Genomic DNA, 19,347 nt, shown 5'->3' with positions numbered 1-19,347 from the left:
CTCCCCTTGGCATCACCAATCCCAGACACCAGCAGCCCTGGGAAGCAGGGCCCTGCCCTGCCAGTGTCCCCAGCCCTCACCTGCTGGGTGGTGGCTGTGCCCAGGGTGGCACGGACGGCGTGGACGGTGAGCGAGGGGAGGGTGTTGACCACCAGGGCCAGCAGGACCACGAGCAGGACATAGGGGTCGGTCAGGGCATTCCAGCTGGCATCTGTCAACACAGCTGTGGTGTTTGGGTAGGGAACACGGAGAGGGAGCAGGGAACAAGTGCTGGGAGACAGGCCCCCAGCCAGGAAGGTGCTGAGGGTTCTAAAGAGGAGATGGCACCAAGACTGGAGTTAAAAGTCAAGACAGCAGTTCAAGAACGGGGAGATGATCTGCAGGGTGGGAAACAGCTCCTAGCACCAAGGCCAGGGAAGGGAAGGGCCGAGGGGTCCCCAGGGCACTCACCTGGGAAACGGAAGATGGCAGGGGCTATCCTGTAGGCATCAACACTTTGGGTCAGGAAGGAGAAGAGGCAGAAGAAGAGCAGGCTGGCTGTGACCATCAGGAAGGACAACACTGTCCAGTACTGAGTGTCCAGGACAATCTGTGGGGACAAGGACAGAGTGGGCAGAGCACACAGTCTCATGAGGGTCACGGTGACCCTCTTCCATTCAGCTGCTTTGTCCAAATCCCTCCTCCATCCCAGGGAGATCATTCCCCCAGCCATGGAGGCACTGGGGATAGTGCCAGAGCCCAGGGACCCTGAAGATCTGCCGTGGGGCAGGATGAGGAAGAGCAGATCAGTGCTCACCTCCACGAGGACCGACAGCAACGCTGACAGGGCCACTGTGACAGAGAAGGACTCATAGTCACCCACGGCCTTGGTGCCAACACGATCCTCAAAGGCCCAGAGTGTGATGTAGAAGCTGATAAGGGAGGTGCCCACCCCGTGCAGGAGGGTGACACCAAAAACGCGGTAATTGAAGAGCTCATCCTGCTGCCCGACCACGTAGAGCTCGGGGAACTCCAGGCTCTTCTTGGCACTCACGTCCTGCTGGGAGAGCATCTCAGAGGGGATGCAGGGATTGGGGCAGGGACAGAATCTCAGAGGGGATGCAGGGATTGGGACAGGGAGAGAATCCCAGAGGGGATGCAGGGACTGGGGGAGGAAGAGAATCCCAGAGGGGATGCAGGGATTGGGACAGGGAGAGAATCCAAGAGGGGATGCAGGGACTGGGGGAGCAGGATGGGGCCACCCCACCCCACACACCCTCTGCCCAGTGGCTCTGGGGTGACTGGGGACAGGCACCCCAGGATGGAGGGTGAGCTCCAAATGCCCACCCAGCTGCCAATGCTGTGTGCTGGCACACAGGGCTGTGCAGGTGGGTGCAGGGACTGCTGGGTGGTTCCCACCTGCCGAGGGTGGCACAGGGCTGGGTGAGCCCGGGGAAGCCGTACCTGCTCCAAAAGGCCCACGGACAGCACGGGGTAGGCAGTGTAGAAAATATTGTAGAGTGCAAGGAACCAGCCATCATACAGAGGCTAAAGGGAACAGGGAGAAGCTGTGAGCTTGGAGGTGCTTTGGAAAGACTCACAAAGGATGTCCAGGCCCCAGGACGCTCAGATTCAAACAGGGAAGTCCCCTTGGACATCCCCCATCCCCTGCATCAGCCCCACATTGTCTGTAGGGTCATGCTGCAGACACAGATGGGGCTGGAGCTCCACATGTTGCTGGTCAAGTCACACTTGATGTTGGCCCTTGAGATCAAAGCTCCCATTTTGGAGGAGAGCAGCTTAATGCACGTGGGATCCTGCATCTGTCCAAGACTGAACTACAGCTCACAAGTGTGCAAGAGGTTTTACAGCCAGTTCTGTGAGCCAGAGAGGAGTTTGTTAAGAGGATCCATATTTACCCCTCAAAGAATTTCCTACCAAGGACATTGACAGAGATACCAAGAAAGAAAAAAGGATAAATAAGAAAAACCTGCAGCTGTCTACTCCAATAAGAACTTTGTTTGTCTTTCCTGACCAATGAGTACAGTGTAAACTTATGAGTTTTTTAAGGACGTATAAAAAGCATGCATGTTATAATAAAAAATGCTTTGAAGCCTTCTGAAAATGGAGTGTTGCTTTGTATTGTCTCCATCTCAACTACGACACACAAGGAGATCCTGAGTTTCCCTGAGGTTCTTTCCCAGTCCAGCCAGGCAAAAAGCAGATAACCAGTACGGATAACCAGTTGTGTCTCAGTCAGAATTTGGACATGGTGAGGGAGAACAGGGGACCAAGGTGGTGATGTCCTCCAGGCAGCCCCAGGCACGATCCCTGCAGGGGAGTTGTAACTCTGGTGCAGAGACCTCCACAGGATGGATGTGACCCCTGCACCCCTCACCTGGGCCGTGAATCCGCTGTGGAAAGCGAACCACACCTGGGCCAGGAGGCCAGCGAAGGTCTTGTAGAAGAAGTAGCGGAGGAACTTGCAGATGCGCAGGTAATTCCAGCGGCCGTGGACGAGGAGCAGGCGCTGCAGGAAGGAGAACTGGGCCAGGGCGTAGTCGCTGCACTGCACGGCCTGCAGCCCCTCCAGCCCACTGATGCCCACCCCGATGTCCGCGGCTGCGGGTGGCAAACGCACATCGGGAGGTTTGGAGGGAGCTGGGGGCTTGATTTCCCCATGGGTCGTCCCCAGGAATGTGAATCCAGGAGTGACAGACAAAGGGAACAAGCCCCCTCTATCCCACGTCCTGGATATTCCAGGCGTGGTGTGCCAAGAGCACAGCCCCGTGTCAGGGCTGCTGCGAGGGGCAGGGGTGGCTCTGCCAGCTGCCCACGCTGGGGTTTGAAGGTTCATCAGGGTTCATCCCAGATGCCAAAAGCACGTGGGCCACCCTGCACTTGCCTTGGGCTGGCCCGTGTCCTGTGCCTCTTGCTCCCCTCCCAGCACAGCAAGGTTTGGGGCTCCCCTCCCAGTTCCTCACCCCAAAGGGGAGGGTGAGATGGTGGAGATGACAAATGGGGCACCACCATCACCAGTGGGACACACCAACAGAACCCAGACCTCCCCCTGGCCGAGCCTCACTTTTGATCATGTTGACATCGTTGGCCCCATCCCCGATGGCCAAGGTGACAGCCTTCTTGTGCTTCTTCACCAGCTGCACCATCAGGGCTTTCTGCTTGGGGGTCACCCTGCAGCAGATCACAGCCTGGCAGCTGGTGGCCAGGTCCACAAAGGCCTTCTCCACCAGACCTCCCTGGTCCTGCGAGGCCTTGGCCCCGTCACAGCGCAGCCACCGCCATGGCCACCCCTTCTCCTTCAGCACCTCTCCCGTGTGGAGCATTTTGTCCTTGGGGGAAAGCAGACATGGCTGGGACCTCACCCACGGCCCTCAGAGCCCTCAGCTCCTCAGCAATGCTCTCAAGTGCCCCCAAAGAGTGGCTCTGGCTTTCACCAAGCCCATCTCACAGGGGGTGCTGTGACCATGAGCCCAGTATGTCCCAGTGTGACCACAAGAGCTTGAGGTCACCACCCAGCCCGCGTCACCCCTCAACCCTGGGCAGCTTTGGCCAAAGCCCCCCAGCACCAAATGCTCAGTGAAAGGTTCTTTTCCTCTCCACCCTTCATTCCCCAGCCCCAAATGGGCTTTTCCCACTTTTTGGGCAGGAGGAGAACCACATCCTGGTGCCAGCCAGGACTGTGATACCACAGGGCAGGAACAACCATCAGGCAGGAGAACAGCATCCAGGTGCCACCTTACCAGGAAGTCCCCGCTGACGATGATGGCTCTCTTGTGGCACGGAGTCTCTGGGCGCTGCTGGGAGAGGCTGCACGGGGCGTCCCCACCACCACTGAGGTTGTTGTTGCTCTCCCAGTAGGCCTGGAGGATCTCGCTGGGGGAGGAAGGGGGGTTGGACGTGAGCTGGGGAAACTGGGAATGCTGGTGAGGCCTTGGGCATCTCAAAGCTAGGGAGGTGGGACTGTGGTGGGAACAGGAAGAACAAAGAGGAGGTTCACTCATATCAGAAATCAGCCTGGTTTAGAGGCTGGAGAGAAGCTTAAAGCCTTTCTGGGCAAAGCCTGCCAAGGAGGAGCGTGGGGTGGGAGAAGAAACAGGTGGGGAGACCTGGAAAAACACCAGAGGAAGACCATGGGCATCCAGGCTGGCACAGGGAAGAAGTTCCTCTGGCTGAGTCAGGCTCTGCCCACCCTGTCGCAGTTCCTCTGCCCTAGGGTGTCCCCAGCAGGGACAGCAATGTTGTGAGCCAGGAGGGGACGATTCCTCACCTGACCTCCTTCTCCTCCAGGATCTCCATGTCGTCCGTCAGCAGCCTGCAGGCGTAGCCGATGTTCATCGCCGTCTCTGCAACACCCAGCTCTCAATGGTCCGTGGTGCTGCCCCCCAGCCCAGGGCAGCCCCCAGCCCTTGGCTCCAAAAGCCCTTGGTGGGCAGCAGCTCCTTCCCCTGCCTCAGTTTCCCCTGGCGGGTGGGATGTGCTGCTATTGGAGGGTAAAGGGAGCAGCATGACCAGTTCCTGCCTACTTCCAGTGGCCTTTCTCCTCTCTGGTCCTGGTTAGGGGAGAAGTGAAACGTGTTGAGGGGTCTGGGGGTGCCTCCACTGACCTTGTTTGTCTCCTGTCAGCACCCACACTTTGATGTTGCCCAGTTTCAGCAGCTGGATGGTCTCGGGGACTCCATCTTGCAGCTTGTCCTCGATGGCTGTGGCCCCGAGCAGCTGGAGGGGGGTGACTGGGTGTCATGGCACGGGGCAGGGCAGGACACGGAGGTGGGAATCACCCCTGGATCCAACCAGCCGGGGGTAGACACAGCTTGACACCCCAGTGTCCACTGGCATGTCACAAAGTCACCCCTCAGGGAGAACTCCTCCCTCCGGGGAATGGGTGTTGGGTTGGACCTCCTCATTCTGGAGAGCCAAACCCCACATGCCTGAGCTCTGGGGCGCAGACAGCTCCTCCTGACCCCAGCCCCATCCCACCTGCAGGTTCTGCTCCATCTCCTCGTAGAGCCTGTCCAGCTCCTGGGCACGGTGCTGCAGCAGCACCGCGGCCTCGCGGTGCCTCCGGCTCCAGGCGCGGAACTCGGCCTCGCTCACCTCCCTGCTGGCCACGCACAGCGTCCGCAGCGTCTCCTCCGCAAAGCGCTGAGGGAGGACACGTCAGCACTCTCCTCCCTCCCCAGGAGAGGATCGTGAGACCCTCACAGGACCAGGGCATCACCCCAGGCCAGCCATGGGCAGAGCCAGAGACACTCCAGGACCTGGGCGTCTCTCTCCCTTCCCCCATCCTGCAGCATCCCCACAAGCATCCCTGCATGCAGCTGGATGCAGAACACCAGAGGTGGATTCCATGCCTCTTATCCCCATCCCACAAGCAGGTGAGGCTCCTAGAGCAGAAGGCAGAACTAAAATCGCTAAGACAGAGGGAGGAAGAGCAGCAGGGCACGGACTGCAGGACACCCAGCCCAAAGCCAGCAGGAAGGACAGCAGTCCTGTCACCCCAGGAGGAGGGACAGCAGTCCTGTCACCCCGGGCTGGTGTGGCACTCACATCCAGAGCCCTCTCGGTGAGGGTCTCCTCGGGCCCTCGCCTGCGCAGCCTGTCCAGGATGACGGTGTCAGCACCCTTGGTGTAGAGCCGGATGGTGCCCTGGGGGTCTCGCACTGCCAGGGAGGGAAGGACACCTCAGGTCCCCTCAGAGACGGCTCCCATTCGTGGCTGTCCCCACACAGTGCTGGCCCGTGCTGGCCCCAGAAGGCACCAGAGGCTCGCTGGTGCTTTTCCATCTGCGGCCATGGGAAGCACAGCAATATCCCCAGATCTGCACCAGCACGGGGCAGAATCAGGGACTGTCAGCTCCTCACACAGCTCCTCTGAGCCCTGGATTTAATTCCTCTCTCTTGGCTGCTCAAACCCTTCTTGGCTGCCTTGACCAAATCCACAGGGATGACCAGGATGACCCTTAGGAGCCAGCTGTGGCCAGCTGCAGCCATCCCAGTGCCACCCCTTGTGGGGCTGAGCACAGAGGGACCCTGGGACAGCCCAGCCCAGCCCGCTCACCCAGGACAGACATCCTCTTGCGGTCGCTGTTGAAATCCAGCATGGCCAGCACCTCGTACGTCCTGGTCCTGCCCAGCTCCCTGATGGTGATGGTGTCCTGAGTCCGGGCCAGGAAGACGTAGCCCAAGTTCCTGGCTGCCAGCACCAGCGCTTCCTCATCCGGGGAGGCTGCCTGGTAAACCAGCTGGTCTGCAGGAGAGGAGGAGGAGGATGGCACAGAGACTCCCAGCAAACACCTCTGGGACAGCTGCAGTGCCCCGTTCTTGCCCAGCTGTGACACCCTGAGCCTGAGCTGCCAGGCTGGGGAAACTCAGTCCTGCTCATCTCATCTGGAGAGGGACTGGGCCAAGGGGTGGAGGGACAGGACACAGGGAATGGCTTCCCACTGAAAAAGTGACATTTAGATGGGATATTGGGAAGGAATTGTTCCCTGGGAGGGCACAGGGTGCCCAGAGCAGCTGTGGCTGCCCCTGGATCCCTGGCAGTGCCCAAGGCCAGGCTGGACATTGGAGCTGGAGCACCCTGGGGTAGTGGAAGGTGTCCCTACCATGACAGGGGTGGCACTGGATGAGTTTTTAGGTCCCTCCCAACCTCAGCCATTCTGGGATTCTCTGACCCTTTTTGCTTGTTGCCCCAGCCAGGATTATCCCCGTTGTGCTTTTGTTCCCACCCGTGAGCTTTAAAACACCCCCAAACACAAATCCATGGCACAGGGACAGTGGCAGGAGCCACCCACGGGCTCTCCCCCCCCACAGCTGGCCCCACAGCCCCGAGGGGCGGCTCAACCCACCGCCCCTGTCCTCCACCATGACGGTGTGGCAGAGGGCCAGCAGCCTCAGGAACTCCCTCAGCACCGGGTCCTCGTCCCTGCGGGCGGCTTCCAGCAGGGTCACATCGCCAGCATCCGACTTCTGCTCCTCAGGGAGCTCCCGGCTCAGCCCCGAGCCCTGCAGAGGCACGGGCAGGATGGAGGAGCCCGGTGGGACCGAGCACTCCGTGTCCCCAGGAGCACCAGGATGTGACTCTGGTGTCCTAAGGTGTCCTCCCCTCCCTGCCAGTGTGAGACCCCCTGGGCACAGCCCCCGGCCAGGGGCTGAGCCCAGCTCTGCGCTGCCCACGCCAAGGGGGTGTGTGTAAAAGAGCTGGGGATGAAAAAACCCTCAGAATAGAACTGCATCCTTTCATGACCCTGAATGGCAGCTGAGGAGGGGCAAACTCACCAGGCTCCTCTGAGAGCCTGGACCCTGTTGGGAGCCAGCTGAGCTCCTCAATACCAGGCTGTGCCTGGTGTCACCAGAGTCACCAGTGTCACCAGAGTCACCAGAGTCACCAGTGTCACCAGAGTCACCAGAAACACCAGAATTACCAGTGTCACCAGAGTCACCAGAGTCACCAGTGTCACCAGAGTCACCAGTGTCACCAGTGTCACCAGAGTCACCAGAGTCACCAGAGTCACCAGAATCACCAGTGTCACCAGTGTCACCAGTGTCACCAGAATCACCAGTGTCACCAGTGTCACCAGAGTCACCAGAGTCACCAGTGTCACCAGAGTCACCAGAGTCACCAGAGTCACCAGATTCACCAGTGTCACCAGTGTCACCAGTGTCACCAGAGTCACCAGAGTCACCAGAATCACCAGAATTACCAGTGTCACCAGTGTCACCAGTGTCACCAGTGTCACCAGAGTCACCAGAGTCACCAGAAACACCAGAATTACCAGTGTCACCAGTGTCACCAGTGTCACCAGTGACAGCCCCATGGCACCTGGGAGCGGGGTTTACTCACCGGTGCCTGTTTGTTCCCATGGCCTGTGCCTGGACCTGCCAAAATAAAAATAATCCTGTTAAAGGAGGGCTGGCAGGGAGCTCGGAGCAGCTTCTCTGGAGGGGCTCCGGCTCCTGCTGGCCAAAGAGCAATCAAAGGGCACCAGCTCAGCATCTGCTCAGGCTCAGACTCCACTGGGATATCTCCAGTGCAGATATCCTCATCTTCTTGGCTTTTTGTTCAGATTTTCACCCTGATTTTAATGCTAAAAATTCAGGTCTACTTTCAGCTGCATTTCCTGGGAGATTCTGCATTTGGCCAAAGCCCGCTGGGATGAGGCCGTGCTGCTCCACAGGGGTGGGATGGGCTACGCCAGGCAGGGAAAATTTGGTTTATTCCTGCCTAAAAGCTATGCTAGGGATTTTTTGCCTTCATTTTTCTTTTTATCCCAGTCCATTTGTCTCAAGCACATTGTACTTATCTCAGGAAAACAGGGATTCAGGCTAAAGCTTGGGCCTGTCCTGCTCATTAAATTTCACTAATTAAGCATCATGATGGCTCCCAAAGTAAGCCAAGAGCTGAAGTGCAGCAATGAGAAGAGGAAGGATGTGGCAGTTTTCAAGGTTTTATGGGGAAAACTGAGAAGAATCATTAAAAATAATAAATTTTTAAATTTGCAAAAAAGGTTAAATAAACTCAAAAAACCCCACCAGACAAATTTAAAAAAAAAAAAAAAAAAAGGCAATTACATATATTCACTCTAATTGAATAGCTTAAGGACAATTATAATTTTATAATAAAATAAAAAATAAAAACTTCCACAAATAGAAAAAAAATTAATCTACAAGCTTAAAAAACCTTAGATTAATAGAAAAATAAAATACACAAACATTAAATAAAAAATCATGAACTTAAACTTCTATAATTATAAATAAAATTATATCTTAAATAAATAAAAACTGTATTAATAACAAAAATTATAATATAGAAATATAATTATATCAAATAAGCTAAAATGTTAAAAATTATAACATATATAAAAACATATATATAGTTTTTTATATATATAAAAACATATATATAATATAACAAAAACCCATTAAACCAAAATATCCACAATGCAACAAAATTAAATAAAAATAACAAACTTAAAAACAAAATAAGCCTTACAAAAACTATATAAAAATTATAAAATTATATATTATCTTGTAATAAAAACATATTAATAAAATAATTTTAAATTTATACTATAAAAATTTAAAATAAACTAAAAACTAACAATTATAATAAAAACATCTATATAAACATAACAATAACCCATTAAACCAAAATATCCACAGTACAACAAAATTAAATAAAAATAGTAAAACAAACCCAAAATAAACTTTATAACAACTATCTGTTAGAAATTATATATTATAACAAAAACCTTATAACTACTTACCCTTTTAAAATCTCACAACCTCTAAAACTAATATTTATCTAAAGAATAAAGCATTCTTAACCCAACAATTATCCCTTTCCTTCATTAAAACAACAACAATTGTCTTAGGTTGGAAGACGTGGCTGGGGGTGTGAATTCTATTGCCATCTGTTAGGGGTGGGGCAGTTCTCTTCTGGTTTTTTTGGGTTTTTGGCAGCTTTCTTTATCTCTCCCACAACCAGTTGCCTTGGTTTGCAAAGAGAGGTGTCTGCTAAGGAAGGCAGGAGCCTCCCCTGAAATGGAAAAAAAAAATTAGTAGACCCCTTCCCTCCAAATTGTTGTAAATTTGAAATTAAGGGGGGCTCTCAGGCACAAATATGGGAGCAGGAATAACAGTTCTTTATTAGGGGAGAAAAGAAAAAGATAAAATAAACAACGCAGTGAACCCAAACAACACTGACAGAGTCAGGGTACAGCCTGGCACCCTGTTGGACAGGGTGTTGGCTGCAGTCCAGTTGGGAATTGTGGCTGCAGTCCCGGGAGTGTCAGGTGTGGCTCTGTTGGAGCAGTGATCCTGTAGAAAAGGGGGTGGTCTCCTTGCAGTGGAAGAGGCAGCTGTTCCTCTGGGAAATCCAGGGCAGGAAAAGCCGGGCTGGTGCTCCAGAAACTCCAGATTACATCCAGGTAGGAACGCTTGGCTCCTCCCTCTGGGCAGAGCATCTCCCAGTGGGATGCTGCAGCTTTTATCAGTCACACAGTGACATTCAATAGCCCATGAACAGAGGATTGGTTTGGGGAAGAGATGAAGGAAAGTGCCCACTTAGGAGAAGACAACTGCCACACCTCTAACAGATGGCAACTGAGCACATCTGGCCTTGCGGTCTAGGACACAATCCTCCCTCCAGGAGATCCCTTCTGTTAATGAGCCATTAATTATTAATTATCTTCTCTCCATGGGCCAGTGAGTGTCCCTGCATGGCTGAGAAAATTCCATCATCCCAGTGGGAGAGGTTCCGCCCAGGAGAGGAGCCAAACATTCCTACCTGGATCCAATCTGACCTGGGAACAGCACAGCAGCCTTTGCCCCCTGCATTCCCAGAGGAGCAGCTTCCTTCCCCACTGCATTCCCAGAGGAGCAGCTTCCTTCCCCACTGCATTCCCAGAGGAGCAGCTTCCTTCCCCACTGCATTCCCAGAGGAGCAGCTTCCTTCCCCACTGCATTCCCAGAGGAGCAGCTTCCTTCCCCCTGCATTCCCAGAGGAGCAGCTTTCTTCCCCTGCATTCCCAGAGGAGCAGCTTCCTTCCCCCTGCATTCCCAGAGGAGCCCAGGCCCATCTCCCCCAGCTCTGGAGCTCCAGAGGAAAACTCCCCCCTTGTGCAGGATCCTGCTCCAGCAGAAGCACAGCTGGCACTGCAGGAGGGCTGAGCCCCCCTGGGATGGGGCTGAGCCACCTCCCTGACCCACAGGGGACAGGGCTGCTCTGACTCTGGCAGGGTTGTTTTGTATTGCTGCATTTTTATTTTATCTTTTTTTTTTCTTCCCTAATAAAGAACTGTTATTCCTACTCCCATATCTTCACCTGAGAGCCCCTGAATTTCAAAATCATAATAATTCAGATGGAGGGGGTTTGCATTTTGCATTTCAAGGAAGGCTCCTGCCTTGCTTAGCAGACACCTGTCTGTTCAAACCAAGACACAATAATAAACAGTGCACCTGCAAAGCCCCAGAAACGTGGGGGATGAGGACAAGGATAATTCCTACCAACACCAATCCCCCTGTCCCAAGCACTCAGGAGGGGTGGAAAGAGCCAGTTCCAGCTCCTCTGAGCCCCCACAAGCCCATCCCAGCTGTGGTTACCATAGATGGTGCCGTTGATGCAGCACTTCTTGAAGCTCATGATGTTCTGGGTCAGGGTGCCCGTCTTGTCCGAGAAGATGAACTGGATCTGGCCCAGCTGGTCGCTGAGGCTGGTGCTCCTGGCCTCGGCCGGGATGTCCTTGGCACCATAATACATCTCCAGATCCCAGTTAATGAAGCAGCTGTTCACCAGGTAGATGAATTCGAACCTAGGGAGTCCAGGAGGAGAAAACCAGGGAGAAGGAGGCAGTGTTCCTCACAGCCCAGGGTGCTGGGGACCTGAGGCAGGAAGGAAAGGCAGGTGGACATCCCCACTGCTCTGGGTTTGGGTGAGGCCAGAGGGTTTTCATCACCCACTGGTTCTCTCTGGAATTGTGGCCCTTGGTGACCAAATTCACCGATCTGGAGGTCCAGTAAAGGGCCCAAAAGTTTGGAAACAGCTTTTTCCAGCCTAAATTGTGATTGTTGGCTGCACAGAGCAGCTGTGCTCTTCTCCTCCCCATCCCTGCTGCTGTCCATAGGAAGCCCAGGAATATCTCAGATCCTGCTCCCAGGGAGCTGCACCTTCCTCAGAGCCATCCTCAGCCTGCCCATGATTCCCCATCTCCCATCCATCCCTGCTCTCACAGGGAAGCCATTCCCTGTGCCCTGTCCTCCATCCCTTGTCCCAAATCCCTCTCCAGGGATGCCCAGGGCTTGCATCCCTGCTCTGCTTTTGCCCTGGGAGATCTCAAAGCACACCCTTGGTGTTTGTGGGATACACACCCCACCCACCCTTCCCCTCTCCTGGCTAAGAGAGCACCTGGGAATGACCTGGCCACACCTGGACCTTCATTCTGGGGCCCTGACCCAGTTCCAGGTGAGGGGCGAGGGCAGGGGGTGGGTGCTGGGCCCTGGTCCCTGCCAAGCTCCGTGGTCCTTACGTTATGTACATGGACATGGGAATGATGATGCTCAGGAGGATGGTGAAGCCCCAGAAGTTGAGGAAGGCCTGCTGGGCAGGGCTGGTGTGCTGGTAGAGGGCAGCCAGGTAGCTGTGCTTCTCCTGGAACGTCCTGGCCCAGAACCCAGAGGCCACAGCAAGGCCCAGGGATGTCACCAACAGCAGCAAGAAGATCTGGTGGGAAACCAGCATGAGAAGGTCCCGAGATGAGAAAGCCCCAGGATCACAGAGCCCACCAGAATCTTCTCTAGAAGGCTCCAGGGAGAGCTCAGAGCCCCTGGCAGGGCCTGAAGGGGCTCCAGGAGAGCTGGACAGGGACTGGGGACAAGGCCTGGAGGGACAGGACACAGGGAATGGCTCCCAGTGCCAGAGGGCAGGGCTGGATGGGAGATTGGGCAGGAATTGTTCCCTGGCAGGGTGGGCAGGCCCTGGCACAGGGTGCCCAGAGCAGCTGTGGCTGCCCTGGATCCCTGGCAGTGCCCAAGGCCAGGCTGGATGAAGCTTGGAACAATCTGAAGTTGTCCCTGCCATGGCAGGGGTGGCACTGGATGGGCTTTGAGGTCCCTCCCAACCCAAACCATTCAGGGATTCTCTGAGCACGTTAAACCCAAGACATTTTGGACCGAATATTGCAAGGTGAAGAAAAGCAGCACCACCCAAGCAAGAGGCCTCTCATGAGGAGCCCTGTGGGCCAGCCCAGGAGCAGGGCAGAGTCTTGGCCCCACACCCACCACGATCACCAGCCGGTCCATCAGATGGTCCAGTTTGGTTTTCTTCCTCTTGATCTTCCCAGAGTTCCTCATGATTTTGGAATCAAACCCTGGGCAGAAAACATTTCCAAAGTAAAAATACAAGTCCTCTGAAGGTTCACCTGCAGGTCAGTGAGGCTGCTTCCCTCCATGCTGACACGTCCCCTCCCGTGAGGAGACCCTCCCTCCATTGGTGTCCATGGAGCTGTGGTTGCACACTCCAAAATGTGAATCTCAGCAGCTCTCACCCCTCTCCCATCCTGGTTGGACCCAGGATGAGTGGAAATGTCCAAGGCCAGGCTGGACGGGGCTTGGAGCAGCCTGGGACAGTGGAAGGTGTCCCTGCCACGGCAGGGGTGGTACTGGATGAGCTTTGAGGTCCCTCCCCACCCAAACCAGTCTGGGATTCTCTGATTCTCTGAACATGTTAAACCCAAGCTATTTTGGGTTTTAGCTGGGGGATAACCCGGGATGAGGAGACCTCTGGTACCACCTCACCTCCCACCACTGACCCCAGCACCACCGGGACACGCCGCGGCAGCTCCTCCACCTCGTGCCAGCTGCGAAGGGCACCTGGAGGTGCTGGAAACGCTTGGGCAGCTTAAAATCCCGGCTCTGCCCGGGGATCCCTGCCCTTCCCGGCCCGGGCAGCGCCACTCGCCTGCGTAGAGCACCAGGCCGTAGCACAGCGCGGTGTTGCGGACGCGGCAGCCCCGCAGCAGGAGCCGGTCTCCATCCAGGGCGTGCGTGCGGCCCCGCCAGCGCAGGACGCCCGTGAAGCTGTGCATGCGGCTGTTGGGCTCCTCGCACGTCACCCGCCCTGCCACAGGGGACGTCAGGGGACAGGGGGAAGACAGCGAGAGCCTTCCTCCCCGCTCAGCCTCACGTGTCCGTCCCCCCCCCAAAGATGCGAGAGATGGGTTTGTAATGGTAAAAATATAGGTTATTGCTGTTAGAAGTATTAGCGGGGTTGTGTGGCAAAAGGTGACAGGCTGAAAAGGTTATAAAATATTATAACATTTAAAAAAAATTATAATTTTAACATAAATGTATCAATCATTATAACCAAGAAATATGTTGGCTTCTGATGGAATGGCGTACATCTCCTATGTCTCACCCTTCATCAAGACTGATAATGGAATAAAATCTTTTCAAACACCTCTCAGTTACCCCATCTCTGTAAAAAGCTGAGAATAATCCAACACTCAGGGCCTCAGGGAGATCCAGGGTTTGTCAGGGCATCTCTAGGTGGGATTTGGATGGCTCAGATTAAGGCTAATGGAGGTGCTGGGAGGTTGGTCAGTGCAGGAACCTCACTGGGGAAGGTCCAAACACAACCCCCTTCATGCCCAAGGCCTTGGAGAGGGGAGTTTTGCTTCCTGTGGAGGAGCAGCAGGGGCTGAGCTCAGGTTTGGGAACCAAGATCTTGCTTCCAGCAGGAAAATCAAGATCCAGGGCAGGGGGAAGGTGCCCAACCCTGATGGATCCACCACAGAAGTGATGGGAAGTGCCTTTTCTGGACTGATGGGGACAGGGGGGCAGAGAATTCCCAAGGCTGAGTGATCCCATCCCAGTGGGACTGGCCACGTCCTCCCCAGCCAGCAGACTCACCATCAAAGGCAGCCATGCTCTCCTCGCTCCCCAGCTCCTGGTGGGTGACCAGAAGGGCCTGTCTGAACTTCAGGTTGGTTTCCCTGTGAGCAGGAGCCAGGGAAAGGAAAATAAAATAACTTTGTGGGGTGACAGAGCTGTTCATCCTCCTGTCAGGCCCACGGGATACAGCCAGCCATTAATTATCAGCTAATTACACAAGAGGTGGCAGTGAAATGCCAGAGAGGGAACCTGTCATGCCAGACATGGAGCACTCGTGCAGGAAGAGGCTGGCCTGGGGACCCTGCCCTTAAATCATCCTGCACAGGGAGGACGGGCTAGGAGGGAGCTGGGAGATGGAGACACTGGCCTTCGGTCACCAGCTGCTCTGTAGAACCCTCACCAGAACTTTTGGACTCCCACTTTCAAAACTTCTGGGTCAAATCCGCATTTCTGGGGAGTCTGCAGGTTTGGGTTTTGGAGGATCTCCCAAATCCTGTGGTTTTCACTGAACCCCCCCAGCGCTGGGGGTCCCCAAGACCCCCAGGGTCTCTGGCCCTGTCCCCTTGATACCTTGAGTTTTAAGTTTTTCTGTTCTGTTTTGATATGCAGCTTTTAGCTTTATATTAAGGATATATATAGGGTATATAGGAGATATATATATATATGTGTATATATATATATATCTCCTATGTCCTATATATATCCTATATATATATATATCTCCTATATATAGAATATATAATGGGATATAGGATTGATACTAGGATCTTTTCACAGGTTGATGAATATAAAACCATTCCTATTCCAGCTGGAGACTCAAGGAAAATCTCTTCAAACTTCAGGCCCAAAACATGAACAGCATGAAAAGAGGAGGGTGGGCAAGCAAGGAGGATGAACCTTCATCATTTGCAGCTATTAATTAGACAGTTAACTCCGAAATGCAAATGAACTAAAACTTATAAAAATGTGAGATCTCATGACCAAGCCCTTTTTGCTTCCATCTTGGAGCCATCTGGGCTGTGGCTGTGGTACTGCCAGGGTGTGGCCTTTGAAGGGACTGCAAAAAATATCAGTTTTATTGCTCTGAACTCCATCCAGCCTCTGTTCCAGCTCCCTAAGGCATCACCCCCATGGCCAGAGGGGTCTGTGTCCCTGTCCCCGTCCCTGTACCTGTCCCTGTCCCTATCCCCGTCCCTGTCCCCGTCCCTGTCCCTGTCCCTGTCCCTGTCCTCACCCATCAATGTCAGCGGTCTCCACGTAGCACAGGCTGCTGGGCTCGGAGCTGCACAGCAGGAGCAGGTCAGCCTTGGGGAGCAAAGAGCAGGAGAGAGCAGCTGGATGAGCCCCTGGTCACAGATGTCCCCCAGGGCACAGCCAGCTCTGGGCTCCCCTCACCGGGACGATGCTGTCCTTGCGCAGCCGCACGATGTCCCCGACGCAGATGTCGCGCCACTCCTGCCAGCAGAACCTGTGGGGGATCCAGGGGACAGCTCTGTGTCCCTGCAGAGCAGTGGGACTGGGGGCTCTGGCTGTTTCAGCCCATGCCTGCCCCAAATTCCTGCAGGATTTGGGTCTCCGGGTTCTTGTGCCGCCTCGCGAGGGCAGAGCACCGAGGGTGGCACAGGAGCCGCGTGCCACATCCGTGTCCCTGTACCCACAGGTGACAGGGGCTCTCAGCACCCTGAGCACAGCTGGGAAAAGCTCATCTTTCCCTGGAGCAGTGCAGAGCAGGGACACGGCTCCGTGCTGATGGCCTGGAGGAATTCTGTGGCCCAGGAAACCTCCCCCAGCACTTCACAGCAAACTGGGGCATTTTCAGGCCTGCTGCCCATGCCTGGAACACCACCAATCCCACAGGAGGACCTGTGGCATGTTTCGGGAGGTGATGGAATCTTGCAGAGCCCGGGACAGCCCCAGCAAACCCCTCCTCAGCTGCTCCAGGGTTCCCAGCACTTCAGCTGCTCGATGGAACACGGATTTTCCCGGCTTGGCAAACACAGGCACAGCCCCCGAGCCGCTCACCTCCTCCCAGCCAGGATCTCACAGGGCCGGCTGTTGATGCTCCTGTCACTGCGGTGACGGCCCTGCCCACGGGAGAGACGGACAGGGGAAGGCATGGGTCATGCCAGCTGTGGTGTCCCACAAGAACACCCCCTGATGCCACCACCTCCCTCCTCAGCGCCAGAGCTGCGTTCTGAGCCGTGGGAAGGCGTGTTCTGATCAATAAAGAGGCTGAATTCCCCCCAGCTGCTTCTGGGGACCCAACTGGCACTACCAAGGTATTAAAGGTGACAGAAATAAGGGCTCGGACCTCAGGGAAGCATCCAGGGTGTCACAGCTTTCCCAAGGAAAATTAAAACCCCTCTGGATGTGGTGGAGTAGGGAGTGAGGATGGCAGCAGCCCCTGAGCTGCTCAGCCCAGCTCGCAGCAAAGGGCCCCACCCCGCCCGTGTCCCCAGGGCCACCCCCACTCACGATGTCATCCACGAGGTCTCGCAGCCCCCGGATGATGAGAAGGCAGCTCAGGGGGAACAGCAGAGTGTACCAGGGCACCGTGGAGATCTCAGGGAAGGTCTGGAGAGAGAGGATTTTACAGCACTGACAAAGCTCCTGTCCCACCTTGGGGCACTTGAGGTGACTGAGCGACTCCCAGAGCCCGAGGGTGGCAGGGACCCATCTCAGAATCACCAAACCTCTGCTACAGACACCTCTTTGGGTGGGTTTCCACTTCTTTTAGACGTGTGAAATTCTCCTGGATCTCTGAATGTGCAGGGATGAATTTCTGTTTTGGTGTGGTTAATCTGACCTTCCCCTCTATACAAACCAAACCCATTTCATAGAATCAAGGAATGGTTTAGACTGGGAGGGACCTCAAAGCCCACCCAGTGCCACCCCTGCCATGGCAGGGACAACTTCAGATTGCTTCAACCCCATCCAGCCTGGCCTTGGACACTGCCAGGGATCCAGGGTGGGCACCCTGTGCCAGGGCCTGCCCACCCTGCCAGGGAACAATTCCTGCCCAATCTCCCATCCAGCCCTGCCCTCTGGCACTGGGAGCCATTCCCTGTGTCCTGTCCCTCCATCCTTGTCCTCAGTCCCTCTCCAGCTCTCCTGGAGCCCCTTCAGGCCCTGCCAGGGGCTCTGAGCTCTCCCTGGAGCTTCTCCTCTCCAGGGGAGCCCCCCCAGCTCTCCCAGCCTGGCTCCATGGCAGAGGGGCTCCAGCCCTGGCAGCATCTCCTGGCTCCAGCAGCTCCACGTCCCGCCGCCGCTGCGGGGCCGGGATTCCCCGTGGCCGCTCTGGGCACGGTCGAACCCGTCCGAAATTCCCGAGAGGTGGAAGAGCGCCGGGGGAGCCGCCAGGCGGGATGTGGCGGTGCCCACCTGCAGGAGGATGAGCAAGAGGAAGTAGAGGTTGGCCGCGCGGTGGAACTGCTCGCAGAGGTTGCGGGGCAGGAAGCTGAGCGCGCTGTACTTGGCCGTCCTGATGGCGTTGCCCTGCGGGGACGGGCGGACGCGTCGGGGGCGCCCGAGGCGCCAACGCGCCCCGGGACCCCACCGGGCAAAGGGCCGGGAAATAGCAGAGCTGGAAGGGAAAGTGTCTAAAGAATAAAATCGACCTTGTTGGTTCCTAAATAATAATAATAACAATAGCGATAATGATAATGATAAAAATAAAAAGAAAAGTAAAAATTAAAATAAAAATAAAAATAAAAATAAAAATAAAAATAAAAATAAAAATAAAAATAAAAGTAAAAATGAAAATGAAAATTAAAATTAAAATTAGAATAAAATAAAAATAAAAATAAAAATAAAAATAAAATAAAAATAAAAATAATAAAAATAAAAATAAAAATAGAAATAATAAAAATAAAAATAAAAATAAAAATAAAAATAAAAATAAAAATAAAAATAAAAATAAAAATAAAAATAAAAAAAAAAATAAAAATAAAAATAAAAATAAAAATAAAATAAAAAATAAAAAAAAAATTAAAAAATTTTTTTAAATAAAAATTAAAATTAAAATTAAAATTAAAATTAAAATTAAAATTAAAATTAAAATTGAAATTAGAATAAAATAAAATAAAAAATAAAAATAAAAATAAAAATAAAAATAAAAATATAATAATAATAAATATTATCAATATTGTTAATATTATCAATATTATTAATAACATTAATATTATTGTATTTCATTATTATTGCTATTCTAAAATAAAATAGAAAATGTTGACTTCTACAATAATAATAATTATTATTATTATCATCAATGTTATATATTTTAATATTTAAAATATTCTTTTTATTTCAATATGATTATACATTTTATATTATTATCGCTATTCAGTTTTATTTTTAATATATTATTTTATTTGTATATTATTTTTATTTTTATTTTATTATACATATTAGTTTTCTATCTTATTTTATTATGCATATATATATTTAATATATATAATATATACACATATATATTACATATATTTGGGTTTTATTACTTTTTATTAATTTTAATAGTTTTATTTAAATATATTATTTTCTTCTTATTTTTAATTGTAATATCATTATATACTATTTTTATATTATATTATTTTAATATTATTTTTTTCCCTCACATGGGCCACCGCTAATGTTGATTTTTAATTTTCTTTTTCTGCTTTGGTTAGGGTTGGGAGTGAACGTGTTGAGATGGTATTTTGTGCTCAGATTTAGATGTTTATTATTTTTTATCTATATTATAGTTTTACAAGCTGTTAATTTTATAATATTTTACTAACAAGCTACAAAATAGCTTTGTGTCTATTTTTATAAGTTTTTTTAAAGAAAAACTATTTAATTAAGAAATTACACTTAGATTATTTTTACTTTTAACTTAACTAATTACTGATGTCTTGTAAGGAGAACTTTTCTGTTTAATTCCAAAATACTACTTCAACTTATGAAGTTGGCCTTAAAACTTTTG

At 52.4% G+C, this 19,347-nt stretch overlaps 1 protein-coding gene across 4 annotated transcripts in view; it reads right to left on the bottom strand.

Annotated features, from left to right (window-relative positions):
- The window catches only part of ATP8B3 (ATPase phospholipid transporting 8B3), a 28,558-nt gene that overhangs the window by 2,739 nt on the left and 6,472 nt on the right, over positions 1–19,347 (bottom strand). For 2 of the 4 annotated variants that reach the window (XM_085562607.1, XM_085562604.1), the window contains 24 exons: positions 17,769–17,882; positions 16,863–16,961; positions 16,410–16,471; positions 15,783–15,855; positions 15,622–15,692; positions 14,406–14,488; positions 13,456–13,614; positions 12,777–12,865; positions 12,026–12,219; positions 11,103–11,311; positions 7,843–7,877; positions 6,848–7,004; positions 6,058–6,246; positions 5,548–5,660; positions 4,978–5,142; positions 4,605–4,716; positions 4,268–4,343; positions 3,741–3,873; positions 3,065–3,329; positions 2,378–2,601; positions 1,444–1,527; positions 797–1,039; positions 451–589; positions 81–211 (listed from right to left, as the gene is read on the bottom strand). In XM_085562607.1, the coding sequence (XP_085418733.1) occupies positions 81–211; positions 451–589; positions 797–1,039; positions 1,444–1,527; positions 2,378–2,601; positions 3,065–3,329; positions 3,741–3,873; positions 4,268–4,343; positions 4,605–4,716; positions 4,978–5,142; positions 5,548–5,660; positions 6,058–6,246; positions 6,848–7,004; positions 7,843–7,877; positions 11,103–11,311; positions 12,026–12,219; positions 12,777–12,865; positions 13,456–13,614; positions 14,406–14,488; positions 15,622–15,692; positions 15,783–15,855; positions 16,410–16,471; positions 16,863–16,961; positions 17,769–17,882 (3,219 nt within the window). The remainder of the gene's footprint in view (positions 1–80; positions 212–450; positions 590–796; positions 1,040–1,443; positions 1,528–2,377; positions 2,602–3,064; positions 3,330–3,740; positions 3,874–4,267; positions 4,344–4,604; positions 4,717–4,977; positions 5,143–5,547; positions 5,661–6,057; positions 6,247–6,847; positions 7,005–7,842; positions 7,878–11,102; positions 11,312–12,025; positions 12,220–12,776; positions 12,866–13,455; positions 13,615–14,405; positions 14,489–15,621; positions 15,693–15,782; positions 15,856–16,409; positions 16,472–16,862; positions 16,962–17,768; positions 17,883–19,347) is intronic. The other 2 variants (XM_085562605.1, XM_085562606.1) reach the window with 2 other exon arrangements.

Source organism: Lonchura striata, chromosome 28, assembly GCF_050655825.1.
Source record: "Lonchura striata isolate lonStrDom1 chromosome 28, ASM5065582v1, whole genome shotgun sequence".
Lineage (NCBI taxonomy): Eukaryota > Metazoa > Chordata > Aves > Passeriformes > Estrildidae > Lonchura > Lonchura striata.
The sequence above is the reverse complement of the archived record's forward strand: the minus strand, read 5'-3'. Positions and strand labels throughout refer to the sequence as shown.